Here is a 25,735-nt window from a genome sequence, read left to right as displayed (position 1 = left end):
AGTGGTTGGTGGTTGCCGGGGGTGACAGTGGGGAGTGGTTGGTGGTTGAGGCCTGGGCTATGGCCCAAATGCATGACAAGAACCTTTTTAACACCTTAAGTAGCTTGATTTGACTAGAATGCATGAGTATCATGCACGGGTTAACTTGTATGTATATATATATATATATATATATATATATATATATATATATATATCTATCTGTCGTTTTACGGATGAGTGGTACAAGCAATAATTTACATGCAAACATTAAATTAACATAAACAATATATATTTATGTGTGTATTTATAACAGTAGACTAGACATATCTATTAACAAACCTGATTAACACATTATGGGTTGCCCCAATGACTATTTTCATATGCTATAATTCATTTCATAAGGTACCATTGTGCTGATTTTTCTAGATCAATAACTATTGTTCCTTCCAGTGTGTACGCTGGGGCTTCAATGTGACCCAGTTTTCCCAGACGAATCCCTTTTTTTTTAACTGAATTGTTCAAATTCTTATTTTCCCACAAACTGACAGGATAAATAGGGAGAAGTTGCTGTTTTGCGCATTTGACACAGATGCACCATTTCTGAACCCTAATAGACACCCAATTACAGGCTTATTCTGAGCTGGAGAGATAATTTGGAAGTTGCCTTGTCCACTGCTGTACTAACAACTCCTCAGTACGAGAAATAAAACTGTACAGCTGCTGGACCTATTTGGCTGCACCACATATATTATAAAGCTAAACTAACTGGACTACAAAACCTAAAGACCAAATAATACATTGCTGATCTGCCACTATTGGTCATAGGTGTCCTGAGACCACCATAAGGATCCCTAGGCCAGGATGGGATGGCTCCATATGATAAACAAGAGGCACAAATCCATATCAGACTGCTACTACTTCATGGGAAATGTTTTTTTTTACTATACCTGAACAAATCCAATTAGGTAGGAGAGATTTTGTATAAAATGGTCACGTTGGATCCCACTCTGATACAAGAGTTAATCAATTTGGTTAAAAATGACCAAACTGATCAATCTGTAGCACAACGGGATTAGCAACAGCTTAAATTTTAGATGTGCTCTGACAGTAAACTTATATTAGAAGTAATACCATTCCATGTACCCTTATTTATACTTGGACACAACCTTTACTATCTGTTCTATACCAAGGTTCTCATAATTCTGAAATGAAAACCCAGGACATGTATGTGGCTGAAGTTTGCTGAGTCCATAAAATCCACCCTATACTTCAAGTCCCAGATAATACAGGTCTAGGAACCTAATCCTACTTATCATGTTATTATGGGTTCCTCAGAAGTCTGAATTATGAAGAAAATAAACTTCTTGTATGTTTAGTGAACAAAAAAGTCCAAGGATTAGATTTAGTCATAGCAACCAATCAGATTCTAGCTATCATTTATCTAGTACATTGTAGAAAAATGATAGCTAGAATCTGATTGGTTGCTATGGGCAATATCTCCACTTTTTCTTTTAGAAGCTTTAGTAAATCTGCCCCCAAGTGTCCATCTGTCAGGTAATGAGAACAAAGAATGATGTCCATCATTGGGTCCTGACCAGAATGACCTCAGCCCTGAGAGCTGTATATGGCTAATTCAGAAAAAAAGTGAAGTAAGGTTCGAGACAGATTTAAATCATAGACATGTTATTATTTTCTCCAGCTGTTTTGATCTATTAAGCATGCAGAATTTCATTTGTTTGAGCCATATCTTTTCACTGTGGTGTAATTTGCCTGAAAGATATATAATTCCTTAATAGAATATAATGCACTGCATCCTAAACCACTGCACCACACAATTCCAGCATAGCAGCTCCTCAACCACAATCAGAGCAGATGTTCTACATTACAGCTTTAAACCACAGCTAATAGTGATATCAGATGTACTTAAGTATAAGCAGGATGGGGTCTTCCGTTCCTCCAGTTTGTAATGCAATAGTCAAAGTGTAAATTATGACAAACTATGGATAGTAAATATTATCCCGGGTCATAAAATTTTCATCCACATAAAACACATGACACATGACTGCACATTTGTGACTTCTTGCTGTTGTCCCAAATAGAATTTATGCATTTTACACAACACTAGTATATCAACTTATTAATTGTAGAAAGAGTATACAAAAAATGGGGCAAGATTGTGCTAGTTATAATATTGGTGTGCTGCTCATTATTTTATTATTTTGTTATATATTAAACTATAATCTCTTAATGGAGCTGCAAAACGGTGAAACTGTATAAGAAGGATATTGTACTATGGCCCTCCTGAAAATGTATGAAAAATATTATTACTGCTAGTAGCGATGATAAAAATAATAATAATAATATTATTTATTCATATTGAACGAACATTTTTTTTTTAAAATTAAGTATGAATTACCTGCCCCAATTGTTTGCTCAGAAAATGCAGTGTATGTTCTTAACCAATAAACAAATAGAATGCCATAATACAACATATGAACTAAAACAGGGGTGTCCAACCTTTTAGCTTCCCTGGGCCACATTGGAAGACGACGAGTTGGTTTGGGCCGCACATAAAATACACTAACACTAACGATAGCTGATCATCGAAAAAACCATAGAAAACATAGTTAACATATTAAACTTAGTTGGAAATGAAGTTAGTAAAAGTTAGGAAACCTGTTGCAGAATCATGATTAAAGCAGTAGTCCCATTACCAGCTACAATTTAACTTACCTGCATCTGCCCCTTAGTGGGGTTCGAGGAAATCTACAGAGATTTAAAGATAGGGTGGCGGGAAAAATGGCTCATGGAGCAGCCTCCGATGAGGGTAACAGTGGGTGATATTTTCACCCTACTCAGCACTGCACATTTAAAATGGTTTACAATATTAAAAATACAATTATCTCTTAATATTTATATTAGATACATACAGAGAACACAGCTAGTTCATAATTGCATGGTGCAGAAAGTCCAAATTCAGAGTAACAACAATAAGATACTCTATAATCTTTCACTGCTGCTGATAGTTCGTGCAGGTGACTCCTCTGTGCTGCGCTACACAATGGATGTCGGGTGTGATGACGTCACCCCCGACATTCACTGTGAGCGCCACACGGAGGAGGAGACCAGGGAGGGAGCCAGAGCGCCAGCTGACGTGACCGCAAGGTAAGTATTTTTTTTTAATTTTTGTTTGCAGGATTTTTTTTTTCAGCGCTGCCCCCTTGTCACAACCAAAACTCCTGCTGGGCCACATTTACAGGCATGCTGGGCCGCATGCGGCCCGCATGCCGCGGGTTGGACAACCATGAACTAAAACAAAAGACACTGTAAAAGTATAGAGGCTAATCTCTAGATTAATCAATATCCTAAACTTGAGTGTTTTCCTATGTGGCATAATTCTTTTCTTACTATTTACAGTAGGGAGCAGCACAGATATTTCTAACGAAGACTGAATTTATGGGATCAGAATTGTGATCCACTGTTACTGATGTGATGACATCATTCTGATCAATTATATAAACTTTAGCTACAGAAGAGTTTTATATATATATATATATAAATATATATATATATATATATATATATGTATATATATATCTATATATATATATATATATGTATATATATATATATATATATATATATATATATATATATATATATACATATATATATATACATATATATAGTATTTTTATAGCAAAATTATCAATATTATTTATAAATCCCCAAGTGCCTCCTACTATTTATACATCAATAGCTATATCTATATCTATCTATATCTATACTTGTATATATATATATATATATATATATATATATATATATATATATATATATATATATATATATATATATATAATATAGAGAGAGAGAGAGATAGAGAAGGAGAGAGGGAGAAAATATATTCCCATGTGTTCAGTCTTCTTTCCAAGTTTCTGTCCCGTTTGCTACTTTTTTCTTCATTATAATATTGACTCTGGCGTCAGAATGAATTTTTTAAGGGAGAGTGCCCATTTCTGCCTATTTTATGAATGTAGTGATATCTATATATATATATATATATATGTATATATATATATATATATATACATACACACACACACACTTTTGTGCTACACGTGCGTATAATATATTATATAACAGCATTAATTAGTTGTTATTATATGAGACTTTTATGTATTTTGAATGACACCTTGATGGGACTACTTCTAAAAATACATATTTTGTGAATAGCTTCTTTACAGAGCTGTTTCCTCTGTTCCACTGATTTATATCCTACACATATTTACTTTTAAGTCTGAGGAAATCCCTCTACAAATCTATGCACCCTGAAGTTAACAGCAAACTGACTCAGATGAAGCTTTCATTCTAGACAGATGATGTCACAGTCCTCCATTTACAGCTGGAGAGGTGGATGAGGTAATAAACAGTATCACGTGACAAGCAGCTGTATGTCAGACATGTGGGCTAATATACTCCTTAATGTAAATGATAAGGATATTAGAAGCATACCTCCCAAGAATTAAAAATCCAAAAAGGGGGTGTGACTGCATGACATTAAAGGTGTGGCCCATCAGCGCCACTAATGGACCTCCCCCAACCCCCAGCAAAACAAGCGAAAGTCCCTTCAAATCAGCCCCCTCAAATCAGACAGTCCCACTGAGGATCTATGACCATAGAAAAGCATGAGGCTATAGGCAAATGCTTTTATACAGGTCACAGAAATCCAAGGTGACTTCTAATATCCATAATACTTTACATTAGTGGGTGCATTATTCCTTGTAATACATACGTTTTCCAGTGAACACTGAAGTGACACCATCAGAACTTAGCAATTTTAAATTATGACATCAGAACTCACTGTTTATAAAGATATTATTTACTATATAGTACAGTTTCTACATATACTAACATCACTTGTGTATTATAACTTTAATATTCTATTAAGTTATTATTTATCATTAGTAGTATGTTTAAAGTAATTTTCTAAATAATTTTATTAGGTTTATAGCGCTAAAAATGATTTATTAATATGTTAATAACACGATCATGACAGCAGTGTATCTATTACAGAACACTGATGCCGAGAAAGCACAGATGTGCTGTAATAGATAGCAAACAAGCAGACATTTATTTATTACCGGTTATTTATAAAGCACCATCATATTACAGAATGTTGCACCGAGAATATTTGATCACTCAAATGAGTTCCTGCCCCATGGGAGCTCACAATCTAAAATCTCTTTCACACAAACACATTGACACTAGGGTCTATTTTTCCAGTATCCAATTAACCTACTGGTATGTTTTTTTTATTTATTTTGGAAACCCATGAAAACATTGGTTGTAATCAAAGCCATGGCCGCAGAACTGTAAGGCAACAATCTTATACGTATTATACATTATGTTTAGCAGAAGCACAATGCTTGATTGCCAAAGATGAATCAAATTGTTATAGACCACAGAAAGGGGGTATATTTACTAAACTGCGGGTTTGAAAAAGTGGAGATGTTGCCTCTAGCAACCAGTCAGATTCTAGCTGTCATTGTGTAGAATGTACTAAATAAATGATAACTAAAATATGATTGGTTGCTATAGGCAACATCTCCACTTTTTCAAACCCCCAGTTAAGAAAATATACCCCTAAGTAGTGGCGCACGCAGGGGGGGTTTCTGAGTCTCCAGAATTCCCCCCTGCGCTAACTAAGTGGCCGCCATAGCGGCACTTTACTGTATTGTATACAGCACCGCCACGGACGCTTCTTTGACAGCACCGTGGCTGCTGTATAGGACAGCGCTACCGATACAGAGCTGCTGCGTGTTTTGTTGTTTTTTTGGGGGGGGGGTCACAATCCTCCGTGCGCCCCTGCTAAGACTTGTATCATTCCATGTTATAACTTGCACCAATGTACTAAAACCCATAGCTAGCTATCAGGTTTGCTTTCATTTTCTAAATAACACTATGAAGTTTACAGAATCAGATTGTTTGCAATGAGCATCATTGAATGTGTTGTGTAATCTAGTGTAACTGCATATGCACATCATTATCCTAAATTAAATAAAACATAAATACCTCCCACATAAAAAAAAGTCAACATATTAATAAAGAAGACCAAAATCTAGCGAGACCATGATCCACACAGACCCCTTTATCATCATGTACTTTCCTTTTCCGTGGGGGAAACAACCCTTTTGACCACTAGAAGTCAGAACTGTCATGCGAAAAACTGGATTGGGGGTTTGAACAGATACATACAGATGCACACACAAATAATAAAATAAAGTCATGTCTCAACTTTTAGTAAACCCTCTCAATTGCTATTAACTCTTTCACTGCCTCTGAAGCATTTACATCAATGCCTGTCACACACGTGGAGGATGCCATCAACATAACGCCTATGCAAATACGACTTTGCTCTCTTAATGATTTACGCTTTATTTAAAACAGTGTAAAAAATGAAGAGGTAAAGAAGAAATATGGATAAAATAGACACACACAAAACATCCAACAAATTAAATATATTTGGTGTCCTTGTGAGCAATAGATGTCTCAGAGTAAAATATGGAGTGTATTTCATAGGTTGAATTAATTTAGTAAAAGTAGATAACAAAGAAATTATATATATATATATATATATATATACACACATATATATATACATATATATATATATATATATATATATATATATATATATATATATTCAGTGGTTGGGTCGAAGTGGGAGAGTGGTAGGCCATTCATTGTAAAACTATATAATTCCACTCACTTAAATTCCCATTACATTTTCCATACCATCACCCCTATATGTTTATTCCGACTACTGTGTATATATATATATATATATATATATATATATATATATATATAAATGAGAGAATAAAAGAATATAATTACATGGTCATGGCGCAGCAAATGCGTTATGTGTACAGGAAAAAAAATAATATTTAAAAAAACTTATATTAACACATCATGAAAATGCAAAAAGTGGTGGGGCCTTCTGAGATGCAATTTTGGAAGGAATCCCTGGCAGCAGAAGAGTTAACAAAACACAGCTTTATTTGACACTATTATACTATTGGGAAAGAATTATGGAATTTCAAATAAATCTTGTAAAAATAATAAATATATCAGGAATCAGATTATCTGGGTTGTATTTTGCTTTCCATTTCTTTCCCCACAAATATTTTGAGACTTACATATTTTTTTTTAACAAGTGTTGTCCTCCCAGTCAAAAGTATTTTATTAACATTGAATTGACATCATGCATTTAAGTCTAGTGGAAAGATCCCTTAGCCACAATGGATTTGAAAGTTATTCCCTTGTTCAATGCGGACCATTTAATTCCTGCCCCACATCTAATGCTGTGTTTAGAGGAATTTATACAGCAGTTATTAAAATGAAAGATTGAATTTTACGGATCTGATTGTTTTCCAAAACTTGGATTTTTCCACTGAAAGCTCCAGAGGAATTTTAGGAAATGTGTTCAACATATAAAGAAACTTTTAGCTTCCATTTAGATGTACTCTGAGGGATGTCAATTAAGCCTAGGAAATGGAAATTGTGTGCGGATAATACCAGGATTTATCATTCCTCATCCTCCATTTTGTACAACATCGTCTGCTGTCTTCTTACATCTGTTTGCTGCCAAATGTCCACTCATTTAATGTATTACTAAATCCAACCATAACTTCACTTGATCTTTATTAATAAAATGGAAAGATCAGAGAAGGTATCTATGTCAGTGTCACTGAAACTCCACCCCAGGGATTGCAGGCCAACAGCAGGGAAGCCGAGGTCAGGAATCACCCAGGACACCTGCATTCTGGCTTTCCATTCCTATTGGCTGTCTGCCAGTCTGTGTCAATTTACAACATATTCCCTCTCCCCCCTTCTAAACCTATGGAGAATAAACCAAAGTGAATGTGATATGTATTAAAAGAAGAGAAAGACCCCAGAGAAGTCTCATTGTATATCTGTAAGTTCTACATGGAATACTGTATAATGTGCCAAATGTTTTTTCTGCAATTCAAATTTTTAAAAAAAAAATTAACCATCCCTCATTTATATACTACCCTTCAACAAAATGTATTATATTAATATAAAAATAATTAAATGTATTATTAAAAAAAAGATTTATCCACCTACAGTTAAACCGCCATTTTAAACTGTCACGTAAAGTACACAATCTTTTTCCCTAATATGTTTCAGTTGGGTTCATTAATCTAAATATACACCACAAACAATATCCAGTTTTGTATACTGTCATATTGGTGTAGATTGTTTTTTTTTGTGTATTAGTGTAAATGCTTAACACAGAACAGTAATTCATGTCACAAAAGTGATAAAATATTGTATATGCTGTAAATACTAATGGATATGTTTGTTCACAAGTTTAATTTCTTTTTCGTAAGCTGCCATTTTATTTTACTGTACAGATGTGGTTTTTTTAATGGAAAGTCCAACAAGTGTAGAGATTTTACATTCTGTAAGTTAAAAATACAATGCTGTCAATTGCAATTTTCCATGTGTTTAGATTTTCTTAATATATTTGACATTCTGATATTTTTAAGCTTTAACTCATCTTCCTTTACCAGATTTTACACAAATTTCTGGTCCTTTGGCGTAAAATTGAAATGATTTTGTTAAATAAATGCTTTCTGAATTGATCTTCTTAAATAAGACAGCATTGGGAACATATCGTGCAGGCGGTTCCTTGGTCCTTGATATGGATATACGGAACTGCATCTGCCAACAGCAAAACTATACCTGTTTTACTAAGTCAAACAATTGACAGAAAAAAGCATTAGAGGGGAAGGCATGGCTGCACATTTCCATCCATTCATCTAAGTAAAATATACAAAATATCTCTTTATTAGTTTTGGGAAAAAGTTGTTCTTTCTGAGCTTGTTCATTTTGATCCTTAATTTCCAGGAATAGCTTTCTTCAAATATTACAAAAAGTATGTCCCTATATTTCAGTACTGACTAACTGCACAGTACCCCTTCCCTTCTCTGTATACAAATTTCAATTCCCAGTATCAATTCTAGCCCACTATTCTGTATAATATTTATTGAATAGGAGTATTTAGAGTATATTATAACTACCAGGCCAGTTTTCGCCCGCACAGACCTGGGTCTAGGGAGGCAAATGTTCAGGGGTGACACAATGTAGATATATAATAATCATCATTAACATTAGTTTATATAGCGCCAACATATTCCGTAGTGCTTTACAATTGGGAACAATACACAATAAAAAATTACTGGGTAATACAGACAGACAAAGAAGTAAGAGAGCCCAGTTCACAAGCTGTTCACAATGGGAGTTTGATACATGATATTATATAATATATATATATATATATAATATATTTTGTACAAGTGGCAGGCAATTCAAGTTTTCAAAAATACCGTACAGGAGAAAAATTGTAAATCTGGACCTGACAATAATATTACATGTTCAGTGACCATATAATCCTGAGGTCTGTAATAACGATTCGTCCATCTAGATTGCTCGATGATGTAATTAAATGTACTTGCCCATCAACAAAGTGTCAGTGAAAACTTTATTCAGATTTTGCTGTTTTATATAGCAAATATATTAATAGAACCTAGTTTTGGTATAAAACCACTCAGCTCACATGCCAGTCTGACAGGGCTGAGAAATGATCTCTTGTCAATACCTTGGTTTCTTTAATATTTCTCCCTGCTCTTTTAACCCTCCTTTCTTGGTAATAGGGCTGGGTCATTTGGAGATCAAGTCTGTCCCACAGGCTTTTATTGCTGCAGCAAGCCATGTGTCATTTCTCTGCGCGCAGACTATGTGCAAATCTTGCCACCAAAACATGTAAGATCGAGCTGCATGCTGGCTCAAACCTCTGACCCCTGCCACCAGCTTTTATAAGGTGTTCACTTGCCATATGGGTCATAAAGAAGCAATTAAAGGAACAATTCTTTCTCCATGTTTATTTTTTTTTTCTGATTCAAGAAAATGATTGTCTGGGTAAGTGAAAATGACTAAAGAATTTTTGTTAAAATGTTGTTAAAAAATGAAATCTAAATTAATTTATTTACATTAAGAAAGGGTAGATATAAAACCTCACTGGGCTATTACTTGTAATATGTAGCACCATGTTATTAAAGGTGTTTGATCACTCCCTGCTTTTAAAAAAATAATAGCATTGTTTACCACGATGGATCGGGAGACTGCAGAAACGTTTAAAGGAGCAAAATTGTCTGGGTGAAGGAGGGCAGCACACGATTGAACATTAGTTCAAATGTTTCACACACCTCTTAAATTGTAAGCTCATTTGAGCAGGGTCATCTTTACCTCCTGCTTTATGTCATTGTAAGTAAATTGTCTCCATCATGACCCCCTCAATGTAGAGTGCTGCGAAATATGCCAGCACTTTATAAATAAAATATAATAACTATAATAATATTGGCTCATATCTAATCCCATGCCACCATATTCAGACTGTAGTGCGTCTCAGTTGAACACGTGATCGCCATTGAGAGATACTAAACTGCCTAAGAATAATTTTTTCCATCTTAATAATGGGATAACAGAAGAAGGGTTGTAGCGGTATACAGTGGCATGGGGAAGCTGTCATCTCCAAAACCCGATAGGGAACCTATCCCTGGTGGTTAGCCCTTGTTGTATATGGGGCGAAGCTCTATCTCTGATGAAAACACCAGTATTCACCAAAGATACGGCTAGAAAAAAGATCTGGAATTCCATTTATGAAAGACTGATACACAAGCTATTAGTTCATCTGCAATTTTTTATTGTTAGCCTATTGCACATTTTCCAAACATACATTGGATACTCTTGCTTTTGGTTGTCTATGGGGGAATTCGATCAGCAGCGAAGTGTCTCTGGAATGTTCGTGAGACACTTCGCAGTGGAGATTTCTACTGTAATTGCCAGCAACATCACCGGCAATTGAATTCCCGCCTATGAATCTAACATACTGTATCTATTCTGTTGAAACCAGTAGTTGAGCTTTGGGAGTTTACTGGTATTTTAGACAGTTAACAGTGGTAATATATAAACATACAGGGTCGGACTGGCCCGCCGGGGGACCGGTCTATCCCCCGGTAGGCCCCGACCCTGATCGCTCCCCTCTTCGTTGGTGGGGGAGCGAGTAACTGAAGACAAAAAAAACAAAAAAAACCTTGCGTGTCTGCGGCGCTGGCTCCGTGCGCACTGAATGCCGGGCGTGACGTCATCACGCCCGACATTCAGTGAGGAGCGCCGCAGACAGAAGACAGAAGACAGAAGAGAATAAAGAATCAGATAGAAAAGGTAAGTGAGGGAATGGAAGAAAGAAGAGAGCATGAAGGCAGAGCATGAAGGCAGAGCGTGAAGGGGGAGCATGAAGGGGGAGCATGATGGCAGAGCATGAAGGGGGAGCATGAAGGCAGAGTGGAGGGGGAGCATGATGGCAGAGTATGAAGGCAGAATGAAGGGGGAGCATGAAGGCAGAGCATGAAGACAGAGTGGAGGGGTAGCATGAAGGGGGAGCATGAAGGGGGAGCATGAAGGCAGAGTATGATGGCAGAGTGGAGGGGGAGCATGAAGGCAGAGCATGAAGGCAGAGTGGAGGGGGAGCATGATGGCAGAGCATGAAGGGGGAGCATGATGGGAGAGCATGATGGCAGAGTGAAGGGGGAGCATGATGGCAGAGTGGAGGGGGAGCATGATGGCAGAGCATGAAGGGGGAGCATGATGGGAGAGCATGAAGGCAGAGTGAAGGGGGAGCATGATGGCAGAGTGGAGGGGGAGCGTGAAGGGGGAGCATGAAGGGGGAGCATGATGGCAGAGTGAAGGGGGAGCATGATGGCAGAGTGGAGGGGGAGCATGATGGCAGAGCATGAAGGGGGAGCATGATGGGAGAGCATGAAGGCAGAGTGAAGGGGGAGCATGATGGCAGAGTGGAGGGGGAGCGTGAAGGGGGAGCATGAAGGGGGAGCATGATGGCAGAGTGAAGGGGGAGCATGATGGCAGAGTGGAGGGGGAGCATGATGGCAGAGTGGAGGGGGAGCATGATGGCAGAGTGGAGGGGGAGCATGATGGCAGAGTGGAGGGGGAGCATGAAGGCAGAGTGGAGGGGGAGCATGAAGGCAGAGTGAAGGGGGAGCATGATGGCAGAGTGGAGGGGGAGCGTGAAGGGGGAGCATGAAGGGGGAGCATGATGGCAGAGTGAAGGGGGAGCATGATGGCAGAGTGGAGGGGGAGCATGATGGCAGAGTGGAGGGGGAGCATGATGGCAGAGTGGAGGGGGAGCATGATGGCAGAGTGGAGGGGGAGCATGAAGGCAGAGTGGAGGGGGAGCATGAAGGCAGAGTGAAGGGGGAGCATGATGGCAGAGTTAAGGGGGGCCAGGAGAAGGGGGAAACAAAAGCAGCATGACACAGGGTGATGAAGGGGGGGCAAAAACAGCATGGAGGGCGCAGTCTGATCATAAGGAGGCCCAGCATGGTGATTAAGGGGCACAGTAATGTGTGTGTGATGGCACAGCGGGCTTGTGGCAATGTAAAGTGTGTGTGGTAGGTGGTAGCTAAATAATGGGTGCTATTTTCTTTGTAGGGTGAAGGTGGGGCAATTTAATTTAAGATGGGGTGGTTTGGGGGCTTTTAATTAAATGTGAATATGAATTATTTAATGGCAGTGACGGTTGCGGGAAATAGGTATATTTATTATACGTATTATACATAAATGCGATTTATTGCAGGGGCTGTCTGGGGGGAGGGAAATAGGTTTATTAAATGGGAATACTATAACTTTAATGTTGGGGCTGGAGGAAGGCCTAAGTATTAATTGTTGGTCCTATTGATTTAATGCCAGGGCTGGTTGGAATCTTCTAAATGTACCCATTATTTTTTCCAAATAGGGCCCTCAACATTCCAAGATCCAGACAAGCAGCAACTAAAGAAACCAGCAGCTGCAGGTGGTAAAAGTGACAACAACAGGTAGGACAGTCTGTCAAAAATTCTGAGTCTAGTGCAGGCTTGGCTAACCTGTGGCACTCCAGGTGTTGTGAAACTACAAGTCTCAGCACACCCTTCCAGCAATAAGCTGCTATATATTGGCAAAGCATGCTGGGGCTTGTAGTTTCACAACACCTGGAGTGCCACAGGTTAGCCAAGCCTGGTCTAGTGGGACAATCCCGATTTATGGTGACTGTTCTGTCCAATCTAAGGGGCAGGTCAGACTGTGTACTCTTTATACACACACTGCATTCTTTATATACTACACTATGGTGCTAGCTGTCCTTCGTGGGCTGACCACTCCCCCTCTAGCGTCTAGTCTCGCCTCTATGATGACTGGCCACACCCCCTCTGGTGGGCCCCTAGCATTGCAGTTCCCCGGTGGGCCCTTCATGCCCCAGTCCGACACTGTAAACATATGAAGTAAATTTGTGTTGTTGAAACCAGACACAGGGTTATATACACCTGCCAGCTGTCCTGATTTCAGGGGACTGATCCCGCCGTCTGAGTGAAAGGATCGTGTCCTGATTGGGGGATAAGTCTCACTAGGTGATGATCTGTCAATTCCACGCGTACCAGCTAAAGGTGTGCACTGCAGTGAACATGTGCTTTTAGGGGTGGGGAAGGGAGCTAAGGGCAGTCCAACACTATACTCTGGGGAGGTGGCACGCATCCAATGTAATGTAGCTATGCTCCTATGTATTGTGACTATACCCTTTCTTGTGTGGTGGAGTGCGCACTCCGTCCCAAATTTTAAATCACAAATGTTGCCATCTATGATATACGAAGCTTAAGTACAAAGCTATGAGGTTGTTGTTTTTGTCTAAGAATTATTGTATGTTATCACCTTCTTACCTTTTATGTACCTTGTGCTCCATTTGCACACAAAATAGTAATGCATTGTGGGACAAGAGCTGTTCTAGTGTTATAGATTTATGGCCATTCTTCTGTGCTAATTATATAGTGATGTAACTTGTGTTACACTTAGTAAGTAACCCTGAATATGTTTATTATATATACATATTTATTGAATCCACAGTTGCAGAGGTTATGATATTTGACCTACAGTAATATACCGTATATTAATACACTAAAAGACTATCAGGCTGCTTTAAACCAACACATCTGTATCATCATTTTAGCTACCAGCACTCCACGCTACAAGAGTTAGGCAAACAAATTGAATGTAATTTATTGAGGATGAATTGTCCACATTTCATGGCATTGATCCCAAATGATTCAGTGCCAATTTCATCTTTTAAAATGTCAACAAAACATAAATAACTGGAACTCACTTACTTAGAAAACATCTTCCATTTACACATGCTTTTATTTTTTTACATAGTAGTTTTGGCAGGAAAGACCCATATTGCAAGTAACGCTTCATTTATCTGTTTCCATCAGCCCTGCTCTGGATCTGCAGAGAGCCAAGGCCACAAAATAATTTGGAATAACTTGTTGATTTTTATAAAGAACTGTTTCAGATCTAAGCATGGCAGTACAATGATTGGCTCAATACAAAAAAAGACAGTAGTTAAGTAAACCTTGCCACTTTTAATATTATATGTTAATCTCATTATATTTTTTAAAATGTATTACTGCCAATATTTTAGGAGACTGTTTAGACGACATGGATGGCAGACAATGCTGGGAGCTGTGGTTCAACAAGCTGGAGAGGATCTATGTAGACATTGTTAAGGTGTATACTATGTTTGCCTATACTTGGGCTAGACTTTATATCCTGTGTGATATAAGAAACAAAAGAATACTATTCATCTCACACTCATTGGAGGTTTACGCACTATCGATTCTGGCTGTGTTTACCATATACGCAAAATAAGTAGGGTTGTATGAAGTCCCAGAATTTGGCCTTTTACAGCAAATTACACTCTGATCTTCTAATACATTAATTAAAAGGCCTATTCTAGGATAGGATCCACGTGTTTGCAGGCGCACTCGCCACTTGTAATAAAACTTCACGTTAGAAAATAAAAAGCGGGCAGCATGTCTCCCAGATCCTCTTCCAACCAAAGCTCTAGAAAACCTGAGCTGGTTGATACTATAACAGGAAGACAAGTGTGGGTCTCTTTACTACATCGAAAACTAGACCAAGGCTGGTTGATCCAGAGCCGGTGCCTTTATGGAGGGGTGGGTGGTGCGATTGTTGTCTCCCTGTTATATTGATAACCAGCCCTGACTGCCTAGTGCTGGGGCTGCTTGAGGATTGTCGGGTGGGGCACGGGGCAGGGGAGCTTGCTGTCCACTTTTTAATTATTTATTTTTTACACAGCGCACTATTTATTGGAAACCTTATTTCAAAAGTATCTGTGTACTGTAGTTTAAACAGTGCAGGTCATATGAAGCCAGGATTGAAACTGAGATCTCAGGGCGTGTAGCCTGTTATTTCTATGGGATCAGTAGCCATAGAAAATAGCGGTAGAGCAGTGGTGTTATTGCCAGTCACTATTGTTTTGTAAAAAGGGACAGGGTGTAAATTTCGGAATCAGCCGAATCAATTTGCTATATAATTATCTATAAAACTAAACATGTGCCTCTGGTAGCACTGCTCACTGTAAGCTTAGAAATAGTACCTCTCCCCTCCTAATTTTGCTGACTTTCCAGTACCTGCTTTTGTAACCTGATCATATTTCCCCAACAAATCACACCTTTATACTTGCTCCTACCTCATCTTCTATATTTCAGTTAGATTTCTTTTACCCCATCCTATCATCAATTCACCATCTGTACCTTTATTATTCAAAATTTGTAGTGTTCTCATTAGGCACAATTTAAAAAGACATTGAAGAACCTGTGGGCCACTCACATTCATGTTGTAGGAAAGTACAGTGTATCTGCACACTTGTTGGAACTTTCAGGCTTTAAACCCAAATACCTCGAGAACCCTGAACCCAGAATATAGGTCTGGATAAATTTCTGGGATCCTCAGGGGTTGGGCTTAGTTTTCAATGCGATTACTAAAACTTCTATATTCCTGCCTTTATTTCAGACTAATCATCTCCCCAGACGTTTCTTAAAAGGTACTTACCATCATTAAGTAGAATACAAGCTGCCCTCCCAGTTACATAAATGGAGAACCCTTCCTGGCACTTGATTTGTGCATACTTATAGGTAGACTGTAAAGTTCCAGTATTGTGATCTTTCCTGTCTTGTTAGAGTTATGATTGGTCCTGTTTGTCAACTGTTATTGAAAGTAGTATAAATGCACAATCACTGGAATAACACAGTAAGCAAGTAAGTGGCAAATGTATAGAAATATAACCTGTAAATGTCATTGCTTAATAAAGTACAATTATTTTGGCTAGTCTGTACTTCTCTTCCCTCCCTCATTGCTTAAAATCTGTTTATTGCTTGAGAGGGACAGTTTACCAGTTTTAACTGCACCTATTAACCTTGATCGGGATATTACAGATTCATTAATGCCTGCAATCAACTAATCATTATTGCAATAAGCCCAGATCACAGCTGTTGTATAACATTATACAGCCTCTGATACAGATCTGACTCTATCAACATACATGTTCCTGCAACTGGGACTAATATAAAACAATGATATATCCAGTCCCATTATAAAACAAGACCTAGGATCAAATAGGGTTTAAGCTTTTACAAATAGGCCCAAGAGGATCTCACCTAATTTAATTTTTTTCTTCTATATTATAAATGCTCTTTCTCTAAAGTATACAGCACACTGTGCTTTTAAATTGTTAATAGAAGTGTCTGTTCTTTCTTGTTCATAATAAACAAGGTCACAACGTTCATATTATTATTCAGGGAAATGATATAAGATTTCCTGCATTTGTTACGTAACCACGCGTAGGAAAATAGCTAAGGAAAGACAATCCAAACTTCAGCTATATACAGGAAATTCCACTACATTCTGAAGTGTGTTTCTCACCAGTCCACAACTTCAAAGGCAGCCTGTGATGTAATTGACTAAAACAAAAACCGGCAATATTTATGTGCATCGGGAAATAGGTGTTGTTTTTTTTTTATAAGACTGTTTCTGGTAACTCTACTGAGAATTAAAGTGAATCGATCAACTAAGCGTGATAGAGGCAGCAATTTTGTGGGCTGATCCAATACTCAATAAGACAATCAGTCTATAAGTTCACTTGTGACAATATTGTAGCGTGAGGCTGGATGTTTTCAGCTCCTGGAGTCTTCACGGAATGAATATTGGTGCAGCCCAAAACATGGCCACGTTCACTGCATGTACGTGACAGTTCCACTTCAATTTTGGTGCTGTGCGTGAATTAAAGAGGCTAGTACTGTACCAAACCTGACTTAACGCCCCTTGCCAGGGACATTCTCAGATAATCTTTATTGTACTGCAATCCTCAACATGACAATGTTAACTGAATTTGATTATAATGTAACAATTTTGGAATTTTGGACACTAACTACTCCTTTTCTAGATATCTATTGAAAATTAGGCAAATTTCGAAGGCAACAATTTCCAGGGACAAGTCTTTAAAACTTGAAAAGTAGGGACAATTAGCAATCTTGCTAAAATCATTAAAAAATATAATTTTAGCAACTAAGATTGTGATCAAGAAGAAAGATTTTTTTCCGTACACACAGCAGACTTCCTAAAAATACTTTATCATAGAGTACAACAATAAAAATAACATTGTACATGTCAAGATCAAGGTATGAGAGCAGGGCCGGATTAACCCTAGGGCTAACTGGGCTATAGCCCAGGGGCCTCGGGCATCTAGGTAGCCCTTCAAAGTCCTCAGCAGCATTATTGATCGGTCCGGGGGTTGGGGCGCCCCCATCCCGATCAATGCTGCTGAGCACTGTCAGTGCAGTCCTCCATCCCCAGCGCCGCTCAGTAATCTGCTTACTGAGGAGATCTCGCGAGAGTTCACAAACTCTCGCGAGATCTCCTCAGTAAGGAGCTTACAGCGCGCCGCAGAAGGAGGACTGCACTGCCAGGTAAGTGCTTGGGGGGGGGGCCTCACGGGGGGCGGCGGGCGGCTCACATTGGGTGCCTCACGGAGGAATGGAGGCCCCCTTAGCCCAGGGGCCTCCATTCCCTTAATCCGGCCCTGTATGAGAGCCTTTATATATTCTATACATATATTAGAAGATTTTTAACCATAAAAAGCAAATTGAGTTTCAGTTTTGATGATCTTTTAAATATCATCACAATCATCATTTTTGTATTTCTCAGATATTTCCCTGGTTACACTGCTGGAGAATGGCTATTGCTACCTGCTAGAATTTGACACTTTATGTGCATACCACCTGGTGTTCTCCTGCCAAGGTGCTAGCATGCCATGTACTGTGCCGGTATCACTGCTAATGATACTCACAACATCTTGAGCCACACAAACATGTGGTTAACATTAAAAGGCTGTGCTAAAAAGCCCTAATCATTGTGAGCCAAGGTACTAACTTAATACAGGTGCCAAATAGAAGCAAAATATGTTCACTTTTTATGCAGTGTGTGCCAATACCAAAGTATCAAGTATACCACTCATTGTTCTCTCTCTAAACTTAGCAATTTTGTTTTGCAAAGGGGGAAGAAAAGCGGAAAATCCATATTGCCAGGTTGTGATGGACAGTAGATGCCAAGTCCACGGAACTCAGTTTGGAATTATTATAAGCAGAATCTTTTAAACATCCGGATTAGTTCAGCTTATAGTCAATGGTGGTAAACATAAATTAAATGCCAATATAGCTGTACGCTGTATAATATTATATGTTAAGGCAGTAACTTCCATATATGGTTTCTGGCCAAATTTAAGCACAAGATAAAAAAATACTCAATATATATTTTAGTTTATTTAATTTACATTATGATGATTATTTTTTGAAATTCAAATAAAATTGGGCTGCGATATCTTATAAGCTGGCCACATTAAAATACATAAAAACAGCAGACCACAAAAAAAGACAGCATTGTGATACATATATGTTACATTAACGACTAGACAATATTAGAAAAATATTTCAGTGTCATTGGAAGAATATTTCAGACTGTTTTCCATTAACCAGGCTTCATCTTGTCAGACAAGCAGAGAACTGATGCCTCATTATAGTACAGCATGGCAGACACAAAGAACATAGACCTTTTTTCAGAGGCTTACAGTGTCCACAAGTTTGAACTGTACTTTGGCGCTGCTGCAACATTTTCTTGATCTTCTTTTTTTGCGCGCTTCAAAGTAATGTTTTTCTTCCCACCTCGACAGAAGGTGCAATTTTGTTAGTAGTGCATGACTATCACGGGGTTTACGAGCAGCAAGAAGGCGCTTGAGGTGTGAGCTCTGCTAAGCTGTGCTGTGCAGAATCCAGATGCTGCCTGGTTTGCGATCCAATGTGTGAGTCTTTTCATGTGAAGCATGAGGAAAACACAGTGGAAAGTGTCTCGCACTTAAAACAATGTCTTAGGGAGAGAAAAAAAAAATTACAGATGAGACAAAATATTCCATTAGGATGGCTGCAGTATGTCAAGGAGTTCCAAGGATAGTACTGCAGGAATGATATCATACGGCAAATGTCTGGATGGCTGTCTGAGTACAATTTTAACATCTGCTAATCCTCAATGTCATATTTTTATGTGGAGTTGCTATATATGTTTCATTCATCAAAGTAATGAAGCAGACGTACCTGCATATATATCTTTTTCATTTTGTAATAACATCTGAGTATGGCTGTATGGCTCAGCCAACTTTACTTTTCTGTGTGTATGGATTATTGAAGTTAGAAACTATGTCCATTTATAAACAGTAACCTTAGAAAGCAACATTGCTATGGTTCTGCTAGTTCTAAAAAACAAGACAGACAGGAGCTTCTCATTTAGAGGTATATTATTTAGTAAACTGCAGGTTTGAAAAGTGGAGATGTTGCCTATAGCAACCAATCAGATTCTAGCTGTCATTTTGTACAATGTACTAAATAAATGATAACTAGAATCTGATTGGTTGCTATAGGAAACATATCTACTTTTTCAAACCAGCAGTTTACTAAATATACTACTTGGAGAACAAAGGGTGATTTCTGGTTCCTGCTGACACAAGTCCAGTTACACAAAAGTCTGGATTACCATGGCAGCTCCAGGTCCACAAAATAGGCCAACTAAGTCAATTCCACCTTAGAAACGCACACTGTAGTTTTGTACCACCGTGTACCGCCCACTTCCACCACTGATTGTGAGTATATATTTTTTTTAATATAGCTAAACGTTTTCTCAGTCCAGCCAGCTGAAGACAGAAAGGGTCATTTACAAACTACAAATCCTATCACTGCAAAACTTCTTTACATAGACAAGTGCAGCTACTTGTCCTCCAAGCAAATTTCAAGATATATGCCCACTGCAGGGTTTATTTTTTTAAATACCCCATTAAGATCATTCTGTGCCTAATTTTCCAGGTCAGCAGATGCTCCAGAAAATGGGAATTCTGGAAACAGTAAAAACTTCCTGTTATAATCCAACCAACTTCCACTTTAGCACTAGTTTTATTAAATTACTAAAGCACTGCTCACTAAATTATTCATGAGAGTGAAGGGACATCAGACTGTCTTTAATACATGTGACTGTATGTTTGAAAGTTTTAGTACATTCCTTCAAGAGCACTTAGAAACTATAATTTCTTGCAGAAGTGCCACTGGAAGATGCACATTGCTTCCTAATTTAAGTATGGGGACGAGCTTGATCTCTGGAACATCGGAAACGCAGTGGAAATTCTTTTGTGGGAAGGAAAACTCAGTGGCCCTCCTGCAAAGCAGGGAACACTCTGAAACAGTGCACCCCTTTATCTGATTTAAATAATCCCATTTCCCAAAATGTAATTTAATATTTCCACTTCAACTCAAAAGTAGGTGCACTGAGCAAGGAATTCCTCACTCCGCCAAACTCCTCCCATTGGCAAACTTTTCTACACCACCATATTGTCTCTCCAGACCATGCACATCCATACTTGCCAACTTTGGCAAGAGGTACTCCAGAAGATCGAGGGGGGGGGGATGGGGGTGTTGGGCGTCATTTGGCCCCGCCCACCGCCACTTTAATATAAAAGAAGTTAGTAACCGGGAGGTTGCCCTGCTCTCTCAGAAACTCAGGAGTCTCCCCAGGAAATTCCAGGAGAGTAGGCAACTATGTGCACATCCTTGCACAATAGGATGAAATTGTGATGACAGTTTGAATGTTTTGGGGCTAACACCTAGTTGAGAGCAAGGCATATGAAAATACTGCATTTCGCAATATGTGAGGATTGTGGTATAGGATTTAGAACAAAGCAAATAGCTTTCAAATGATTTACTACAAATATTCTGTCTCTCAAGCCTTTAATATGTGCAGCAAACGCGCAGGTTAATCCCAAGTTCGGGGTTTATAAATCATCGCTGAGTGCACGCGAATGGATTAATGCACAAATGTAAAGCAGTATACACATTTTGGTTATATTGGATTGGCAGGTCTTGTGTTGAAGAATACATGTCCTCAGTGACGTTGCATTGTCGGATGTACATCCGTTATAAAGTGTAAATGCCCCCACCCCCTTTTATGACTAACCATTTACAATGCATTGTTTGTCATTATACATGTTTACACACATGTGAAAGGACACTGAGGTTATCTTATAATGACATACCTGCTTGCCATGGGCTTGTCAAAAGGATTGTGTCATAGGTCAGAGGTTATGGAGGTTTACTGGGAGGCTGGCAACCAAGGAAAAGTGTTGAAGAGCCACATTTAGCCTCCAGGTCATATATTCATCCTCCCACAGCAAGGAGAACAGAATAGTGATGAATCACAAATATTCTAACACATGTGTATAACAGACGTAATTCTGTAAGTGGCTCTAATACATGCATCACACAAGAAAAGGCCGAACATGTTATGGATTGATGCTAATATACTGTACATTTATAGGTTGTTCATTTCTATTTAAAGAAGTGGCAGAAATTAGTTAGAAAAATCCTACATCTACCAATTACATTCCCAAAAGCTATTGAAATATCTTAGGTCTATGTTAGCGTTCTTCATGGACGAATGAGATCCATTCATGGATGATTCCTTTTTACACATCAGTCATGATGCACTTGAGTTGCGTTCAGGACCGTCCCTGGCCTTAATGCCGCATGAAGCAGTCACTGTTGCCACACATCCCACCTTCTAAAATGTGGGGTGAGAGGTTGGGACGGGTGTAATTTCTGGATAGTAAAAAAAATAAAACATATAAAATGGGAAGCACTGGAAATTTATGCTGGAAAAATAAGCAGACCTCCTCTCCAGTATCTTCTGGTATTGTAGAATAATATTGAGGAACAAATTATTTTAGTCTAACTTCAGATTAGGTTAGATCTTCAATCTTCAGCCACTTTAAAGGGCGCACACTATCCACTGTTCAAGATGTGCTTAAAGTGTCTGATTAAACTATTGTGTCTTAAAAGTCATATCCGTCAATGATCAGCTATTATACGCAATGGCATCTAACGCACCTATTTTTTTCATGTTCACAGAAAATGGGGACTCCGGGACCAAGCCAGAGACAAACAGCAAGGCCAGGAAAGAAAGAACGGCCTTCACCAAAGAGCAGCTGCGAGAGCTGGAAGCTGAATTTGCTCATCATAATTACCTTACCCGGCTTCGGAGATATGAAATAGCTGTAAACCTTGACCTCACTGAAAGACAGGTATGTTCGATCTGGTGTCTTGTAAGATAGACTACATGGTAGAAAATTAGATAATATGCCAATTGTTGGTTTATGTCTCTTTAACATAGAGAAACATAGTCATAACAAAAAGAGCAAAGACACTTCCACTATCACATATAAAGCTTATATGTTAGACTGAAACATACCAGTCACGAGTATTGCACTGTAGCAGAAATAGCCTGGATAATGTAAGCATTTAAATGTTGGGATATTTTAGCTAAATCATCTGATGTTTTTCAAACTGTCTGCAATTTTGAAGAAGAACGAAAAATTGATATATGAGGTCTCCTCAACCATAAAACGGAAATGTTGTGGGCAGCACGGTGGCTCAGTGGTTAGCACTTGTGCCTCACAGCACTGGGGTCATGAGTTCGATTCCTAACCATGCCCTTATCTGTGGGGAGTTTGTATGTTCTCCCCTTGTTTGCATGGGTTTCATCTGGGTGCTCCAGTTTCCTCCCACACTCCAAAAACATACTGGTAGGTTAATTGGCTGCTATCAAAATTGACCCTAGTCTCTCTCTCTGTCTGTGTGTGTGTTAGGGAATCTAGACTGTAAGCTCCAATGGGGCAGGGACTGATGTGAGTAAGTTCTCTGTACAGCGCTGCGGAATTAGTGGCGCTATATAAATAAATGGCGATGATGATGAAATGTTCAGATGGCTGTGATATCACTGCCCTGTGACTTGTATATCCACCAATCCACACAATGCATTCCTGCAAAACAAGTCTACTGTCTTGGCAATCGCTCTCTGTGTGCTATGTTAGAGAAACACCTCCCACCTAACGTGGCAGACCTTTGCAGCATAACAAGCTCTTTTTTTCCCATATTTTATTCGTTGTAAATGAAACAAACCAATACCCTCAGACAAGATGAAAATTAAATATTCTTATTTAATTGCATAATAAAGCATTGCTATTAATATTGTGAGCAACAGCATTACCGGTGTGTATGTGTATATACTATACCTACTTACATCCATTCTGTGGGCTAGAACCAGTTTGCAGACCATCCATTTGCTAGGAGCCAGACATCACTGATGCACAGTCTAATATTCATAAAGCCTGACTTATATTCATGATATGCTGGTTACTAGAGAATTGATGAATAGATGCCTCTACCGTGTGTAGGTGATATAAAATCTTTAATGACAATGCAGGCTATCAATTTACTAAGTACCACTTATAGCACGAAGGCGCCCTTGACTGAAGTGTCTCAGTCATGTTACTTATAACTAGTGACTTCATAGAATACATACTCTCATTTATTGTTTCAACCTGCAAAATAGTTGCCTTCACTGTGACAGTAGACTTTAATACTACCTTGCTGATTAATACTAAGCAGATTTCATAGCCTATCAATGACAATTACTATCATTTTACTCACACAGGTTAAAGTTTGGTTTCAAAACCGAAGAATGAAGTGGAAACGCGTCAAAGGCGGGCAGCCAGTGTCTCCGAATGAACAAGATGCAGATGACTTGGACTCTACAGCATCGCCCAGCTCTGAGTAGCATGTTTTCTACATGTTCTGTGAACTTTCCTATTTGATACCCTGTCAAGATCACACTCCATGTTTGGTCTACCAGTCTACCAATCTTGATCATATTGGTTAACCAAGCTTTTTTAACCCTACAGTTCAATTTACCACACTTTCCACAGTTCATCCTAAAAATGGGTAGAAAATCGGAACTCTCAGTTTAAGAATCAGACCATTCCATGCTTCGACAATCAATTCTCTCCACATATAGTTGTAAAATACTTATTAAGCTACAATGGACATCTTCGTTTAAGGATATATTGTAATTGCTATGGCAATAATATTTTTTTTACCATTTCCCTAATTTTTCTTCCCTCAATCCAGGGTAAAGAACGATGAAAATGTAATCATACTATGACATTATGTCATGTGACAGCAATGTCAGAGACTGACATGTATATACAATAATATGAAGGGGCTCATTCCCCACCCATTGTGCCAAAATAAGCCTCAATCAGTATTTTGCATTGTGTTTTTTTTAAATGTATAAATCATTCATCTCATTTTATTGACTGTCCCATTGATGAGAACAGGAAACGCCAAAGCTCTTTTTTGCTGCATTTTACTCTCCCCTTTTACACTTCGATGCTCAGACAAATATTTTCATTTTCTATGGTCACCGTTTTTTAAACTTTGATTTTTTTTTTATTGTTTAAAATTGCGAAAATTGTGTAAAGCTTCCCTTTTATTACACATGGTTTTTTTTTATTAATAAAACATATTATTTGTAAAGTTGGTGTAAGAATTGTTTCATGTGTGCAATGTTAAGAGGATTTGCTGTTCTCATGTTATAATCAGAAGAGATAGAGAGACTCAAAGCAACATACACAGTACACAAGCCTGTTTCTAGGTCCTATGCGTTGTGTAAGTGAATATCCCCTAAACCAGTAATTGTGCAGTCTCCTTTAGCAAAGACTTTCTATCTCTATAGTTATGTTTGCATGGCATACCATTGTTAAACTTACATAATAAATAAAGCCAGAATACATTTTAATACATTTTTTCATGCTTGAAAACAAAATTGAATTAACAACTAAATGTTTTGATTCAAGTTGCTTGCAACTTAAATCACAAGTAAAATGTAAACATTTCTATGCTGCCCTTGAACAATTGCTTCCTTGGACAGCAGCCTAGTTTGCCTACATACTAAATACTGCCAGGATACTATCTATATAACACATGCACATGTAAGCACATAGGCAAACACACCCCACTAATATCTTCTTCATCAGGGGCATAACTAGACATTTGTGGGAATCCTGGCAACATTTTGTAAGGGCTCCTATGTACCCCCAAAGGATGAAAACAACACATATACACATGGGACTTTGACAGAGGAGACGGATCCCCTAGCAGTTGTCACCGTTGTAACCGCAGCCCCTGATACTATGGTAATTACGCCATTGTTCTTCACTAATATGTGTCTATTGTCTTCACCATCCACCCACAAGCCAGCCCCACAAAGCTCTCTACCTAGTGCACTTATCTGCTCTGTAATCAGTCATTTGGGCTATTTTCTTAGTTATACTGTA

At 38.4% G+C, this 25,735-nt stretch overlaps 1 protein-coding gene across 1 annotated transcript in view; it reads left to right on the top strand.

The window, feature by feature from the left end:
• MEOX1 (mesenchyme homeobox 1) overlaps positions 1–24,894 on the top strand; it is a 37,298-nt gene extending 12,404 nt beyond the window's left edge. The window contains exons 2-3 of the mRNA XM_075215380.1: positions 22,470–22,642; positions 24,055–24,894. Coding sequence (XP_075071481.1) covers positions 22,470–22,642; positions 24,055–24,177 — 296 coding nt within the window. The 3' untranslated portion in view covers positions 24,178–24,894. The remainder of the gene's footprint in view (positions 1–22,469; positions 22,643–24,054) is intronic.
• The last annotated feature ends 841 nt before the right edge of the window (positions 24,895–25,735 follow it).

The sequence above is a fragment of the Mixophyes fleayi genome, chromosome 6 (assembly GCF_038048845.1).
Source record: "Mixophyes fleayi isolate aMixFle1 chromosome 6, aMixFle1.hap1, whole genome shotgun sequence".
Taxonomy (NCBI): domain Eukaryota; kingdom Metazoa; phylum Chordata; class Amphibia; order Anura; family Limnodynastidae; genus Mixophyes; species Mixophyes fleayi.
This window is presented reverse-complemented; position numbering and strand designations above follow the sequence as displayed.